This window comes from Mustela erminea, chromosome 18, assembly GCF_009829155.1.
Source record: "Mustela erminea isolate mMusErm1 chromosome 18, mMusErm1.Pri, whole genome shotgun sequence".
Taxonomy (NCBI): domain Eukaryota; kingdom Metazoa; phylum Chordata; class Mammalia; order Carnivora; family Mustelidae; genus Mustela; species Mustela erminea.
The window spans coordinates 37,261,365-37,277,298 of record NC_045631.1 but is presented as its reverse complement, the minus strand read 5'-3'; the positions used below and the strand labels follow the sequence as shown (position 1 = coordinate 37,277,298).

The window sequence follows — 15,934 nt, the reverse complement described above, 5'->3', positions numbered from 1 at the left end:
GGGCCGCAGCCGGCCGTCTCCGCCCCCAGCCAGCCGTCCTCCCGGCTTCCCCGGGCGCAGGTCAGGACATCGGGAGAAGAGCAGGAAGAGCAGCAACAAGAGGTGACACCCCGGCACTGGCCACATCGGGGCCGCGGCAGCCCTTGCTGTTTCCGCCCGCCTGAGCGGCCTCGGGCCCACAGCGCCCAGCCCGGGCCGGGGGAACCGGGCCTCCTCCGCCGCCGCTCTGGGAAGGCTGTTCAGCGTGCCATGTGGCTTGAGAAGCCTCCCGGCCGCCTCAAGCCGCCAGCAGGTCCCATGGTGTAATGGTTAGCACTCTGGACTTTGAATCCAGCGATCCGAGTTCAAATCTCGGTGGGACCTCTTCGAGCCTTTTGGTTCTACAATTACTGTTTTGAGGACTGCTGGCGGCGGCGGCCACTTTGGGCTGTGCCGTTACCCCCGTGACCTAAGGGATCGCGGTTTAGGGTCCCTCCTCCTTTCGTTTAGGTCCGGCCTGAGAGTCTCAGTGCGCATGCGTGAGAGTCCGGGCGGAAAAGTGTTGGTGGAGACCGAGAGTGACTTTACCTTGAAAAGGAGGGCGGAGGAAGCCCAGCAACCCGGTGAGCCTGCTTGGGACCAAGGCCTTCGGGACTCCGACACCACCCTCCTCCTGGGGCTGGGAGTCCCTTCTTCCTATTGGCTGATGTGCAGAGTGCGATCAGTTATTCCTTTATCAACCCGGAATGAAATGCTGGGCGGAGCCAAGGGGCGCGGGAAACATAGGAAAGAGGGCAGTGTGTTTGGGGAGAGGAGAGTGTGTTTGGGGCCAGTCCGCCTGTGAGTCTAGGCGGTCGGATGGTGAAGTGGGTCTGTTTCAGGCAGTAGGCAGTGAGGTTGTCCATGTGGGTACTTAAGGCCGTGCCAGCCGGTCAGGGGATCTCCGCACGCGGTTTCTCACCCCGTGGATGGGGTGTTGATCCTTTAGAGGGTAGGAATCTCTATGGGGTTCACCACAGGGCTGAGCACGTCTCCTGGAGAATCTGTCCAGGACTGGTATTTTAGGAGCTGGCCAGCGCGCCTGATTTGCAGGCAAGGGTGTGTCTCTGGGATGGAGGGGAAGAGGCGCCCTTGGAGTGCTGTCTTCTTTTGAGTTGTATCTGGGTTTTTTGAGAGCTGTCTGGCCCCCTGGGATGAGTGACGAGGGAGCCCATTGACGCATTTGTGATCTCCCCACAGGGTGATTGGCACTGTGGCTCTACGTGCCCGCCCCTTGGGAGGATGCCATGGAAACAGGATCCTCGCTCCGCTTTCCCCTGAGCACCCCTCCTCCCCACCCCTCCGCCCCCATACCCTGCAAATACGTTTGAATGGATTTGTGTGTATGAAAGATCCCAGCCTCGAAAATACGTAGGCATGAGAGGTGGGAGGGCTTGCCCTACCAGACATTAAAGGTTATTATCAGCTATAAACTATAGCAATTAAGATAGTGTGGTCCTGGTGCAGGAGAGACAAACATGCCAATGGCACATAAGGCGGTGGGCCGGATACAGCCCCACACGTATTTGGACAAATGATTCAGGACAAAGTAGCACAGCAGAGCAGGAGAGGAAAGAATCTACTTTTCAAAAAATTATTCTGGGAGAATTGGGTGTCCAAATGGAAAAGTATGATATCAGATTCCTCCCAACTTACACTAAAGACAGAAATACATTCCATGTGAATCATAGACCTTAACGGGAAGGGAAAAGCAATAAAGCTTTTGGAAGAGGACATAAGAGAATATCTTTATGACCTCAGGGTAGGGAAAGTCCTCTTAAACAAGACACAAAAAGTTCTAAAAGCTTAGTCTACATCACTATATTAATATGATATTCTGTTCTTCATATAAAAAAAAACCCAGTAAGAAAGTGAAAAGACAAGCCTCAGAATAAGAAAAGATATTTGTAATGCATGACTGGCAAAGAACTTGTAATAATCAGTAAGAATATAAAATTAAAATTTTTAAAAAATCAGTAAGAATAAAGACAACCTACTAGAAAAATAGCAAATACTTGAACTGGCACTGCACAAAAAAAGGAAATCCCAAATAACTGACATAGGGTCACCTGACTTGGCTCAGTGGATAGAGCATGCAACTCTTGACCTTGAGGTTGTGAGTTCAAGTCCCAAGTTGGGTGTAGAGATTACTTAAAAGTAAAGTCTTAAGGAGCACCTGGGTGGCTTAGTGGGTTAAGTCTCAGGCTCTTGGTTTTGGCTCAGTTGGTGATCTCAGGGGTTTTTTAATTTTGTTTTCGGGGTTTTTTTAAAAATATTTTATTTATTTATTTGACAGACAGAGATCACAAGTAGGCAGAGAGGCAGGCAGAGAGAGAAGGGAAGCAGGCTCCCCACTGAGCAGAGATCCCAACACGGGGCTTGATCCCAGGACCCGAGCCAAAAGCAGAAGCTTTAACCCACTGAGCCACCCAGGTGCCCCCCTTTTTAAAAAATAATTAAAAAAATTTTTTATAAACATGTATTATTTTATAATATAATATATTTTATAAACATGTATTATTAGCCCCAGGGGTACAGGTCTGTGAATCGCCAGGTTTACATACTTCACAGCACTCATCATAGGACATACCCTCCCCAATATCCATAAGGATCTCAGGGTTTTGAGATGGAACTTCCTATAGGGCTCTGTGCTCAGCAGAGATTGGGGGGGGTGTTCCTGCTTGAGTTTCTCTCTGCCCCTCCCCACCATGTGCTCTCTCTCTCTCTGTCAAATAAATAAATAAATAATAAAATCTTTTAAAAATAACTGATACACATATGAAAATATGTAAAGCATCATTAATCATAGCAAAATGCAAATTAAAATATCAATGAGGGGTGCCTGGGTGGCTCAGTAGGTTAAGCCTCTGCCTTCGGCTCAGGTCATGATCTCAGGGTCCTGGGATCGAGCCCCGCATCGGGCTTTCTGCTCAGCGGTGAGCCTGCTTCCCTCTCTCTCTCTATCTCTCGCTTTCTCTGCCTACTTGTGATCTTTGTCAAGTAAATAAATAAATAAAATCTTTAAAAAAAATAAAATGTCAATGAAATACCATTATACACTCACCAGAATGACAATGCTGACTCCTTTTAAGAGTAGAGAATAACGTGAACTCTCACGGGAATGTAAATTGGAAAAACTAATTTGATGTTAACTATTGAAGCTGTAGATACTCAAATCCTATAATCTAGCAATTTCAGTCTTGTACCTATATCTGTAGAAAGGTGAACATGTATAAGAGTGGTTTTGGCAACATGATAGCCAAAAATGGGAAAGAATTTAAATGTCCAGCAGTAGAATGGATAAATAATTTATTGTAAGGCCATACGAAAGAATATTATACAGCAACAAAATGGATGGGTCTTCTTTTTTAAAAAGTATTGAGCAGAAGAAAGCAGATACAAAGGAGTAAATAATATATGACTCCATTTATATAAAATTGCTAAACAGGCAAAAATAACTACTGTATATTGTTTAGAACTGTAAACTTAGACGGTACAACTATCAGGCAAAGCAAAAATACCCATGTGAGTGAGAATATCCAGGATCTTTGGAGAAGAGAGAGGGCCATGACTGGAAAAGGGTCAACAACAGTCTTCTGGGGGTTGTGGTATTATTATTATTTTTTAAAGTAATCTCTATGCCCAGTGCAGGGCTTGAACTCAGGATCCCAAGAGTAAGAGTCATGAGCTCTATGGACAGAGCCAGCCAGATACCCTGTACTGGTATTATTTTATTTCTTGTCCTGGGTGGAGGTTACAGAGCTTATTTAAGACAAAAATTTGTTAAAATGCACATAATGGTGGGGCGCCTGGGTGACTCAGTGGGTTAAAGCCTCTGCCTTCGTCTCGGGTCATGATCCCAGGGTCCTGGGATCGAGCCCCGCATCAGGCTCTCTGCTTGGCGGGGAGCCTGCTTCTCCGTCTCTCTCTGCCTGCCTCTCTGCCTATTTGTGATCTCTGTCTGTCAAATAAATAAATAAAATATTAAAAAAAAAAAAAGTTTGTCCACAGACTGGGGAGTCAGGATAGAGATCCTCTACCCTGAGCCAGCCCAAGGGCATTCTAAGGATCAGGTTCAATCCTGGGCATTGCAGGAGAACGCTGATGAATATCATCCTGTCACTAGCTGTCTGGGTGCATTTGGGTAAGCAATTCGGATGTTCTGAAATCGTAACTATGTGGTGATGGAAAGGTTAACTAAACTTATTGTGGTAATCATTTCACAATTCACATGTAAAATACATCACTTTGTTGTACACCTTAAATAAACTTATATGATCATACATGTCAATTACATCCCAATAAATCTGGGAAGAAATATTAGGAGCCTCATTTGTAAAGGAAAAGGGACAACAGCTGTGCCTTTTGCATAGCAGTGGGGGCAGGAACTAGTAAAATCGTAAGCAAGAGTCCTCTTCTCTGCACCTGAGCTAAGATAGGCTCTATAATGGTAACTGCTAGAAAGAATCAGAATAGTGAGGACTACAGAAGCTCAGGCTCCGGAGAAAAGAAACACCTGCTTTTGTGGGGGAGGAAAACAAAACTTGAAGGGTAGCAACAGAGGCAGGGAATGAGAACCTGTGGCTGGAAGTTAGAGCAGCAGTGGGAAGAACTTTCTAACAATTCCTGCAGAACAGGCTGAGGAATTCTGATCGCCTCATGCGTGGAAGTCTTCTGGGGGTGCTCAAAGGTCATTGTCACTGAGAGGTGTGGGACGATTTCTAAAGCTTGGTCTCGATCTACTAAATATGTTTCATAACTCACTAACTTCAGTAAAATCACTACATTGATTTCATAACTCTTGTCTCAACCCACAGTTAGGAAAACATTTACAAACTTGCCACTCCCACCTCAGCCCACTCTGTCCTTCCCCTCCTAGGTCAAGATTCTCTGAGAGCCTCTCCACATTTCTATCTTTTTCTATCCCTGCTAGCTCAGGAAAGAACCTCTCTCTCCTCCAACAGTCTGAGGGGCCCCTCCCAAGGCCTTTATTCACAGGAAGGTCCCCCCAAAGGCAGCAGTTTCCAGAAGGTAGTGTCTGTCCTACGTTGTCATTGACCAGAGTCACCAGGAGAGGGCAGAGGGCCAAGCCACCAGGGAAGCCAGGTCTGTGCCTTGCCTGGCCTCTCTCTCATGCTTGATTCGCAGAGTTGTCAGTTTATTATCTTCTTTGTGTATTCGTTGGTGCCTGAGATAATGTGTATACAACACTTATCACAATGCCAGACACATACAAAGTCTATAAATTACGGGATACACACAGTCATTTAACACGCACCTGTGCTCAAGTTGCCAGAAATACATAAATCAGAGACTCGACTTCAGCCTTCAGGGTGCTTGAAATCTGGGCTGATAAAATGAGGACTAAAATAGGGTGTAGGGGCACCTGGGTGGCTCAGTGGGTTAAAGCCTCTGCCTTCAGCTCGGGTCATGGTCTCGGGGTCCTGGGATCGAGCCCCACATCGGGCTCTCTGCTCGGCGGGGAGCCTGCTTCCCCCACTCTCTCTGCCTGCCTACTTGTGATCTCTCTGTCAAATGAATGAATGAAATCTTAAAAAAAAATTTTTTTTTTAAGTAGGGTGTGCATGGTGGGTGTGTCCAAGAAGAAATAAATCTGTAGGTCTTGTCTGTTAATGGATTAATAATAATAAAATAAAGTAGGGTGTAAGACGAAAAGCAATAGGCGGGGGAGTACGGGGGACACATTAGGGACTCAGAAGACAGAGGGGCCAAGGGCATGTTAAGAAACCACTTCAGAGTTGCCTCCCCCACCTCCTCTTGTAACCCTCAGAGATCAGGGAGGAGGGCGGGGAGTAGGTGATCGGGGTGTTATTTTGAACCTCTCCTTGAACTCTGCTCCTCAGTAAGCATCCTGCCTCCTCCATCAGTCTGGAGCCTCTGCCTCCCTACACAGGACCAGATATGGAATATGGGGGGCCCCGAGCAAAGTGAGAATGTGGGGCTCCTGTTCAAAAATCATTAAGAATTTCAAGCAAAGTGGGCACCTGGGTGGCTCAGTGGTTAAGCCTCTGCCTTCGGCTCAGGTCATGATCTCCTGGTCCTGGGATTCAGCCCAGCATCACGCTCCCTGCTCAGCGGGGAGTCGGCTTCTCCCTCTCTCTCTGCCTCTCCCCAGGCCGCTCGTGCCCCATTCTCTCTCTCTCTCTCTCTCTCAAATGAATAAATAACATCTTTTTAAAAAATTTAAGAATAAAATAAAATCTTATTAAAAAAAAGAATAAATAAAATCTTTTAAAAATTTTTCAAGGAAAGTGTTACACCAAGCACGGGGCCCTTCTCAGTAGGAGGCCCTATGGGACAGCACAGGTTGAAAGCACCCATAAAACTGGTCTTGTTTCCAGGCCCCAAGCTCAGGTAGGGAATTGGGGTAAGGGCAGGCCAGGGGGTTTGGACTGATTTTCCTAGAGGCACTGAGATCAGGGTTGGGTAATATCCTCTGCCTAAGTCACCAAGATGCTAAGCAGCCTATTCCCCTCCCCACCCCCAGCTCCTCCAGGTTACAAGGATAACACCCGGAAGACGGGGTGGAGGGGGGTGGGAGGTTGGGGGGGGTGGAGGGTTGGGGGTGCTGGGCTGCCTGATCCACTAAGAAGGATTTCTAGCTGTGGGCAGCTCCAAGTCCTAAGTGCTGAGCCCTGAATTAACCAGACAGCGGTTCCCTTCTTCCCTTCTTTTCCCACCGGGGGATCCCACCCAGGGACTCTGGTGAGTATGGAGCATGGAAGGAAGGTGACAGAATTTAAAAACGATTCAGCTGTTTGTTTGTTTGTTGACCGGGAAATCAAGAGTCCTTTTCCTGACTTGGCATCGCTTTATCGCTCAGAATCATTAGAATTTCGATGGCCCGGTCTCTGCTTCGCCTCCTCACACCATGACCCTCCCTACTTGGTCCTGTCCATGGCCCATCCTTCTCCACTTAATCCTGAGTCGCTGATGTTCTCCAAGCTCCATCGCTGACCTCTTCCCACGCTGCCCCACACTGTCATCCTCCTCGGACTCCCCTCCTTCCGTATTACCAGCTGTCATCTCCAGTGGTTTTCAGCAGGGCCAAAGGGGAGGGAGGAGAAGCCAAGGGGAATCACCTAGAATCACCTGTTGAGAAGGGCCTTCTGATGAGTGACACCACCATTCCTTCAGTCATCCCAGACAGAAACTTGAAGTCACGTGTGACATTTCCTTCCCATCCTGCCAACGTTCAAGCAATCTCTAAGCCCTGAAAATGTTACCTCTTAATTATCTCTCCAACTCATCACCTCCTCTCCATCCTGACTCCACTTCCCCAACTCAGGCCCTGATCACGTCTGAATGTCTGCATCCCAGTGATTCCCCTTTCTCTGGGAACTGCCCTTCTCGGGTGACCTAAAAGTCAGCAGGAAAGGGAATTCCTTCCTCTCTGATCCTGGGAAGCAATTCAACTTCTGGTCAGATGATCAAGGTCTTAGAGGCCAACCGAAGGACTGGAAGAGACAAGGACATCTGGGGAGGGCTATGTGACTGGTTGGTCCCCTTAGGATGAGTTCAGAGACTGAAAATATTCAAGTGTCATGAACAGGTTTACCAGAAGGCTGCCCCTGCAGAAGAAGTTCTTTTTTTTTTTTTTTCCTTAAAGATTTTATTTATTTATTTGACAGACCAAGATCACAAGTAGGCAGAGAGGCAGGCAGAGAGAGAGAGTGAAGGAAGCAGGCTCCCTGCTGAGAGAGAGCCCAATGCAGGGCTCGATGCGGGGCTCGATCCCAGGACCCTAGGAACATGACCTGAGCCGAAGGCAGAGGCTTTAACCCACTGAGCCACTCAGGTGTCCCAGCAGAAGTTCTTGATACAACCTGGACAAGGTGAGCCCTGGGCTGACTGGCAGTCACGAAACGAAACAACAGAGAGGCAGAAACAGAGGTTCTGCAAGAGCGGAGCAGTCAAGGCTTTCTTGACAGGTCTGTCAGTGAGCCAGTGATGGTGACAACCCTGAGCCCCTCATGCAATCCAGACCTCAAGGACAACCAGCCAGTTCTCTGGTGGCAGGTCAATAGAGGGGACAGAGTCACTGGAGTAGGGACTTACTCAGGAATCAGATTTGTATTCCTTGTCATGTTTCTGTCAGTGCTACTGTTTATACTCATGAAATGTCTTCTAGGTGGCCATGGTGTCCTAGACGTACTAACTCCACATAGAAGCCCTTCCCTGGGGACACCTGGGTGGCTCAGTCAGTTGAGCGTCTTACTTTGGCTCAGGTCATGGGTCACGATCTCAGGGTCCTGGGTTTGGGCCCTGTGTGGTGGTCCCTGCTGAGCATGGGGCTCCCCTCTGAGCATGGGACTCCCCACTCAGCTGGTCTCTCTGCCCCTCCCCCTTCTTGTTCTCTCTCAAATAAATAAAATCTTTTTTTAAAAAGATTTTATGTATTTTTTAGTATTTAAAATTTTTAAAGAGTTTATGTATTTATTATTTTTAAATTTAAAAATTTATTTTTTAAATAAATTTATTTTTTAAATTTATTTTTCAATTTAATTTATTTATTTGACAGAGACAGAGACACAAGCAAGGGGAGCGGCAGGCAGAATGAGAGGGAGAAGCAGGCTCCCTGCTGAGCAGGGAGCTTGGTGTGGGTCTCGATCCCAGGACCCTGAGATCATGACCTGAGCTGAAGGCAGATGCTTAACTGACTGATCCACCCAGGCGCCCAAACAAAATCTTTTTTTAAGAAAGAAGCCCTGGGGGGGCCTGGGTGGCTCAGTGGGTTAAAGCCTCTGCCTTCAGCTCAGGTCATGATCCCAGTGTCCTGGGATAGAGCCCTGCATTGTGCTCTCTGCTCAACGGAAAGCCTGCTTCCTCCTCTCTCTCTGCCTGCCTCTCTGCCTACTTGTGATCTCTGTCAAATAAATAAATAAAATCTTTATAAAATAAAAAATTAAAAAATTAAAAAAATAAAAATGAAGCCCTTCCCTGAAAAATAAGTAAGACATTAAGTGGAATGTGGGTCCTAGAACAGAACAATGACGCCTAGTGAAAACATGAGGGAAATCCAAGTTGCAGTCTGGACTTGAGTTCCTGGTATCAGCGCAATGTTAACTTCCTCGCCTTACTACAAGGATGTGGTTTTATGAAACATTAACGTTGGGGGAAGCTGGGTGAGGGGGGATATGGGAACCCCCTGTCCTAGCTTTGCAACTTCTCTGTAAATCTAAGGCAAGGGGTCAATGCTGATGGGATTTGCTGACCTCACCATGAGTCCATCATCTGGGAGCCGCTGGCTTTGCAGGAGGAAGGACTGGCCAGGCCAAGCCCCAGTGGGGTGCCGACTAGGAAACACTTTGCAAAGATGAGGGGCTATTGTCCAAGTGAAGCTGCTGCCCGTGCTTCATAGCAAAACACGAACAACACATGGTGCTTCTCTTTGTCGGGTATGAACCACCCCCACCCCCATCTCTGGGACAGGGGTGAGGTTGGGCGGCTTAGATGACACCTGGGACCTGCTCTCAGCATCATCCCTGGGGCTGCTGAATGGCTCTCTCGCAGGACTGGGCACTCAGGGAGGGAATGCGGCCCCCTGAGTCCAGGATAATTCCTTTGGGGCAGAAGCTCAGGTTGCCTTCAGCCGTTTGAGGCTCCTTCGGGCACGAGCGAAACAGAAGAGGGGTTCAGGGCGTTGGGCTGATGACTCACTTTGAGGCTTAGGGGTCCTGTGACTGTTACTCACCTTGGGGTGGACGGAAAGGGTATTGGAGAAACCAGCAGAACGCCCAGAGCATCTCTGGGTGCCGTGCACTGAGAAAAGGCAAGCAGAAGCTGTTCCTGTAAGCAGAGCCCTATCCAGGGTTCAGACCCCTCAGGAATAATGGTTAGAGTCCCCGCAGGGCCAAGGGGTCCCAACAGCGCAATACCACCTGGAGGGAGCAGAACAAGGACTGGGTGGGTGGGAGGAGGAAGAAAGCCATAGCCTCGTGGCCTGTAGCCCACACCTGCTTTTCCTTTTTTTTTTTTTTTTTTTTTTTAAAGGTTTTTATTTATTTGTGAGAGAGAGAGAGAGAGAGAGAGAGAGAGTGCACGAGGACAAACAGGGGGAGCAGCAGTGGCAGTTCCTGGCTGGGCAAGGAGCCCCATGCAGGACTTGATCCCAGGATCCTGGGATCATGACCTGAGCTGCTAAGGCAGACGCTTAACCCGCTGAGCCATCAGGCGTCCCCTGGTTTTCCTTTCTTACAGCTAGAGCCATATGGAATGTTTACCCTTCCCTATTTTATTTTTCAAAGATTTTATTTATTTATTTATTTGACAGAGAGAGAGCACAAGCAGGGGGAGCAGCAGGCGGAGAGGGAGAGACAGACTCCGCGCTGAGCAGGGAGCCGGATGAGGGCTTGATTTCAAGACCCTGAGATCAGGACCTGACCTCTAAGCAGAAACTTAAGCGACTGAGCCACCCAGGTGCCCCACCCTTCGGTCTTAAAAAAAAAAAAAAAAAAAGAATTACTGTATTTAAATCTTCTCTTTCTCATTTCTTTTCCCTCTCAAGTATAATGAGATTGGCTGAACCTATTTGAGGTTGCAGAAAGGTGAGTGGAGGGTCAGGATGGAATTTTTGGGAGGGAGTTGGGAAAGGAGCGGACACCTCCCCGGAGAGCCTGGATTCTGACCAGTGGCCCATGACCTCCCCAGCACGCCCAGGGCATGCCCTCGGGCGGGGGCCTGCTGAGCTGGGCGAGTTTGCCGCTCTAGGGGGGTCACTGTATTATGTTTAGTTTCACACACTTGCCATCTATCTGGTCATCTCCCAAGCCAGAAGCTCATCATCCCTGACGACTCCCCTCTCCCTCACCCATCACTCAGCGAGTTGTCAACATCTGAAAACTTCATTTCCCAAAGAACTCCTCACCCCACCCCACCCCATCCAGACTTAAGACGGCCTCCCCCAAGCTAATGATCATCTCCTTAATTGTCTCTCTGCCTCCATTCTTTCTCCTTTCAATCTCCTCAAAAGCCAGTTTCCTTCTAGAACGCAAACATTGCCAACTGACTCCCAGCAGATGAAGGGGGATGACAGAAGACCCTTGTGCTTATCTCCAACTCCACCTTCTCTAGCAAGGATCTAGATCTGGCCCTCCAAAGATCTAGGTCTCTCCCTGGACAGTGCGCTCTAACCTGGTTGGTGTTTGTATTCAAACCCTGGTTCCTACGTCTTTCCCTTCTCCTCTCTATACCTCTGTTGATACGACCACTTCAACCAGATTTACCACACATCCATTTACAACTTCAGTGTTTAGGATTCGCCTCTGGATATCACCTCCTTCTAGAGGCTTTTACTGGTTCTCTCTCCCAGGATGCAACTCACCCATCTGGTTGGTCACCTTCCTCTCCACCACCCGCCCCCCGCCGCCGCCCCGTCTTTGCCCTGAAAGCATTGTATCATGTGAGTCCTTCTGACTTGGTTTTTGAATGTAGGTGAGGTTTGGTGGGCTGAGGTCCAGAGCCAACGACCAAGAAAGAACTCTTGAGACGCCTTTGGTGCAAAATGGTGGTTTTATTAAAGCACAGGGACAGGGCCCGTGGGCAGAAAGAGCTGCTGGCCCAGGGTTGTGAGGGGTGGCGGGTTATATACTTGGGAGCTGGGAGTAAGGAAAAAACAAGGTTTTCAAAAGAATTTTTGTGTGCTAGAGAGGACCTACAAGATATGGGAGGCCTTGCCATTGTCAGGTGAATATTGTTTTTCCCTCTAGGAAAGCACTGACAGTAAGACAGTTGGAGTTTCCTTCTGGAAGTTAGGTTTTTGGTAAGAATGCTCCCCCCCCACCCCCCCACCCACCCCCAGTAAATTGCTGACATTTGTAAACCAAGGGAGACTCCTGTCTTGCAGGGCTGTGATCTCTAAGAAGGTAACCATTTGTTTTTCCTTCCCTTTGCTTTAGGGCGGCGGGATTGTCACACAGATCCCACCTGGGGGAGGGGCGACCGGGGTTACGGGGTGTCAGCTTATGCCCTGTTCTCGGCTTGCCTTCTGTGGTTCCATAAGACTATAATCTCCTTGCTGACAAGGCCCAGGAATCCGTGTCCTCCTTAGCCAGGAGCCAGCCTCCCTCCTGCTCATCAAATCCTGTCCCTTGGCTGCTTCATGCCTGTCACGGCGGGTGGAGAACACAGTTCTTAACTGAGTTCACGGGGGTCCTTTAAGGCTTTGCGCATCTCCCTCTTGGGCCTCCGTGTGCCCCATTTCTCCCCACGGCCCACTGGCCTGCAACAGTTTCCTGGGACCTTGCCCATGGCCCTGGGTGTCTGTCTGCCGTGTGGCCCACGCCACTGGTGGTCCTTTCTGCACAGAAGCGCTTACTGACCTCACTGCCAACTCTGTTCCCGCTGTGTCAGCGCTGCTACTCTGCCCTCCCCAGTGCCCAGCACGGAACAGACACCCCACAACATCAAATAGAGCGTGACCTCATGACGTCACAAACTCTTTTTGTCCTCAGCCCTCTGGGGCGATCTAAGTGACTAGGAGGAGGACCACAGGGTCAGACATAAGATGGGGAAGAAGGGCCTCCCCCACTCTGGCCCTCCACGCAAACGGCTATGAATAGGAATGCTGGTTCCTAGGAAGAGAGTGGAGGGAAAGACTGGGAGGGCCGTAGGGAGGGGTCAACGTCTCTAAGGATGCTGTCTGGGGTCCCAGGGCGTGGCGGGCTCTTCGGACCCCACCATGGAATGTGCCACGGCTGCTGAGCCAGAGCAGCGGTCATCAAGGGCCTCCAAGGGGAGCCCGCAGTGACCCAGGGGTGGTGGTGGAGAGCTAAGGGCAGGAGTGGGGAACGGCTTCCCAGTGACGGGCTGGGGGTCTCCTCCTGCTGTGGCCGAGAGAGGGTGGAGAGTGTCCCCCCGCCCCTGGAGCCCTGGGTTCCTGGGGAAGAGTGGGGTTGAGGAGGGACAGACGGTCGGGGTGGGGGCGGCCTCCAGAGCCCTCAGCTTAGGGTGCAGCCGCCTTTCTCCTTGAAGGGATTCTTGTCCTCAGGGATGCCTTTGAGGAGAGGGTCGTTTCCTGCTTCAGCTTCCACGTAATCCTTGATTTCCTTTCCCGTCTTGGAAATCTGTGAGAAAACAAAGGTGCCAGCCCTAGTTCATCTGTGGGCATCCGCGATTGGCTCGGTGCAAGAAAACAGGTCCTGGACTGGGTGGGGACGGAGGCTGGAGAGGAGAGAGAGGGGCAGGCGGTGGGTGGGGGGTGAGGTCTCACCTCCGAGGGGCGCTGGGCTGGGAACCCTGTGGGGCTCGCTCCTGGCACCCCCGCGGGGCTCAACCCCAGCCTCCCTCTGCGGCCTCCCCTGGCCCAGAGGCAAACCTCCCTCTCCTGCCGCTTGTGCTGCTCTCTCCAGCGGCCTCCCTCCGCCTTGGGGTCCCAGCTCTGTGAGGACCCGGATGTGATGGAGAACAGGGGCAGGGAAGGGAAGAGGGGGCTCACCGGGCTCCTTGGGTTCTTGACTTCCTTCCTCAGCTGTTCTACCTCCATCTTCAGGAGCTCCTTCTCGCTGAGCTCCTGGGCCATCCTGCTCCAGAGAGACCTGCTTCCGGAAAGGATCCCGCAGCTGGGATGGCAAATGCCCTGGGCTCCCCTGGGCTCCCTCCTGCACGCTCCACACCTCAGCTTCCACCCACTTCCCTGCGCAGCCCCTCACTTCACACCACCATGAGACCCGGCTCTGGAGGAGAGGACGCCCCCAGTCTGATGGGGGAGGCACAGACTCGGCCCTCAGAGTAGTCTCTGTCTAGGGATGAAACAGGAATCAGTGTGGAGAAGAAAGAGAAAAGAAGTCTCTTTCAGTGACTAAGATTCGGGAAGCCAGGTTATTGTTCCACATAATGGCACAGGTAGAAGTTTTCAGGAAACAGCAGATCCTGTCAAGGGAGAGTGTACCCTAGTGGATAAGAGAAAGGCTCTGGAGCCGTCAGATTCCACTTCTGATCCTGGTTCTGGCCCCTTCCAAGCTGTGAGGCTTAGGCAAGTCACTCAGCCTCCTTGAGTCTTAGTGTCTCTGTCTGTAAAATGGGTATAATAACAGTACCTACTTTGTGTGATTTTTGTGAGTCCTAAGAAAATAATGCATATAAAATACTTTAACCCTCTGTATGGCACATAATGAATAAGAATAATATTATTTTTATTGTTACAGTTACTGATATCATCATCATCATGAGGACAAGGTTATCAGGAAGGCCTGCCGGCTGCCCGATTTTAATAATTCTGAGACTAAATCCCAACCCAGTGCAACTTCAGCCCCTCTCACCTGCCAAGAAAGAGTTTGCACTTCAAGTCACTGGTCCCCGACTCAGGCAAGATGATGTCTGAGCTTCCCAGCTCCTCAGCTTCTGAAAGTCTTCAGATAAAGCAGATGGTTTAAAAGCCAAAATCTCTGATGCCTAAGCTGATCATGGGCTCAAGGTTCTAAGCCCATCCGCTGGCCTGAGCCTCCAAGTCCTCCTCACTGCCACTGGAGCAGAAACCCTGCCCCCTATACCTGCCTTGCTCCTTTCGAGACCCCTCTGGCTTCTAGCCAGTTCTCACCCTCAACCTGACACGCTCCCCTCCCTGTGCCTTGTCTCCCAAGCCCTCCCCTCTGCTACCTCTGAGCCTGCGCTGAGGCTGTTCTCTGTGAAGCAAGTCCTAGACCAGCTCCTAACTTCCCTCACCCAAGAAGCCCTGGTGTCTCCCACTAGAACTCCGTGATTACACCTTCCAAGCTTCTCCTAGTTCAATCTTTATTCAATAAAAATGGACTCCTCACTTCGGATGCTGGGCCTGTCAACCCTTGGGGCCATGGCCACCTCCAATAGCTGTGTCCATTCTTCTTGGCGTCAATGCCTCCTTCTGAGCCTTGCCCTCACCAACCACCTAACACAGGGCCCATATCCTCATATCTCTCTCCGTCTCCTTCCAGCATCACCCACGGGCTAATAGACACTGAGCTCCTGCTCAGGCTGACAGCTGCGCCATGGCAAGGGGACCCTCCCGAGAAGCAGGTGCCTAAAAGATCAATACGGTTGGTAAGAGATCCTCTTTTTGTCCTGTCTCTAGGTTCACAGGAGGGGCTCTGGAAGAGGCTGGGAGGAGGCCTGGAGCCCACCCTGACTCCCCCACTCCAGGGTCCAAATCCCACTCACAACTGGAAGCCTAAGAATTGAAGATCCTGGAGGGTTCTAGTCCAGCTGTCCTGTAAAGACAGGATGGGAGAGCTCAGACCTCTAGAGGCCAGCTTGGTGCTCTGTCCGCTGTTGTTTCCTAAGACCGGCCAGTTAACCTGGAACTTGAACCCGGTGCTTCTCAAAGCCAATTCCTTCCTGTTGTCCAATCCGAAACCCCCACGCTCTGGCTGGGCTTACCTCCATCAGGACAGAGCATGCGCACCGGGGCTTCTCCACGCACAGCCCCTCGGAGGTTTGCTAACACTTCTCAGGGGACCTCTGGATGTGTCTTCCTGGTGTCTGAGCCGATTCCTCTTGCTGCTGCATTGGCTGGTTTCCATTGTTGCTGGGCCACCCTCCAGTCCCCAGCGCCCCTGGTCTCCATATCCTATCCACCCTCCACTCCCCTGGCCCTGGGTGACTCATCCCTGAGCTTCCCAAGGAAGCCCCCACCCTCTGCCCTTTCCTCCCCTTCCATGAGTGGAAAATCCATCTCCCCCTCCCATCCCAAGCAGGCCAGCCCCCTTCCTCCTGTCTCCCAACCCTTCCCCCGCCCCTGGCCCCCGCCCCACCAAACAGTTTCCTCTCCAGGCCCAGGGAGCAATCACAGCGCCCCGACCTTGGCTTCCTCTGCTGGGAAGGGATTGGGGGGCCGGGCCCCCAGAGGGGCCCCTGGCTTCCCCCTTCCTCTGGGCAGGGGGCAGAGAGGCGCGGGCCCAGGGAGCGGAGACTGACTTCCTCT

At 50.6% G+C, this 15,934-nt stretch overlaps 1 protein-coding gene, 1 long non-coding RNA gene and 1 other non-coding gene across 6 annotated transcripts; 2 read left to right on the top strand and 1 right to left on the bottom strand.

Annotated features, from left to right (window-relative positions):
- On the top strand, positions 1-2,169 carry LOC116578292. Its single transcript, XR_004280803.1, has 3 exons — positions 1-102; positions 490-602; positions 1,219-2,169. It is a non-coding gene; the product is annotated as an uncharacterized LOC116578292 (long non-coding RNA).
- TRNAQ-UUG lies at positions 292-363 on the top strand. The gene has a single exon. It is a non-coding gene; the product is annotated as a tRNA-Gln (tRNA).
- A 9,571-nt stretch (positions 2,170-11,740) lies between the features above and the next one.
- Positions 11,741-15,904, bottom strand: GNGT2 (G protein subunit gamma transducin 2). 4 transcript variants are annotated; one of them, XM_032320695.1, is made up of 5 exons: positions 15,812-15,904; positions 15,391-15,522; positions 14,298-14,387; positions 13,475-13,574; positions 11,741-13,103 (listed from the first exon to the last, which is right to left on the bottom strand). In XM_032320695.1, exons 4-5 carry the CDS (start codon positions 13,556-13,558, stop codon positions 12,978-12,980), a joined length of 210 nt encoding a protein of 69 aa, XP_032176586.1. In that variant the 5' UTR covers positions 13,559-13,574; positions 14,298-14,387; positions 15,391-15,522; positions 15,812-15,904; the 3' UTR covers positions 11,741-12,977. The 4 variants fall into 4 exon arrangements, with proteins under 4 accessions (XP_032176586.1, XP_032176585.1, XP_032176587.1 ...); XM_032320694.1 differs by having other exon boundaries at positions 15,391-15,513; XM_032320696.1 differs by having other exon boundaries at positions 15,391-15,510; positions 15,812-15,903.
- Between the last annotated feature and the right edge of the window lie 30 nt (positions 15,905-15,934).

Bases quoted from the DNA above. Each gene is read 5' to 3' on its own strand.
- GNGT2 (XM_032320695.1), bottom strand. From the start codon at position 13,558: ATGGCCCAGGAGCTCAGCGAGAAGGAGCTCCTGAAGATGGAGGTAGAA. The intron at 13,104-13,474 runs GTGAGCCCCCTC...GTTTTCTCACAG, and splicing joins TCAAGAACCCAAGGAGCCCG to ATTTCCAAGACGGGAAAGGA.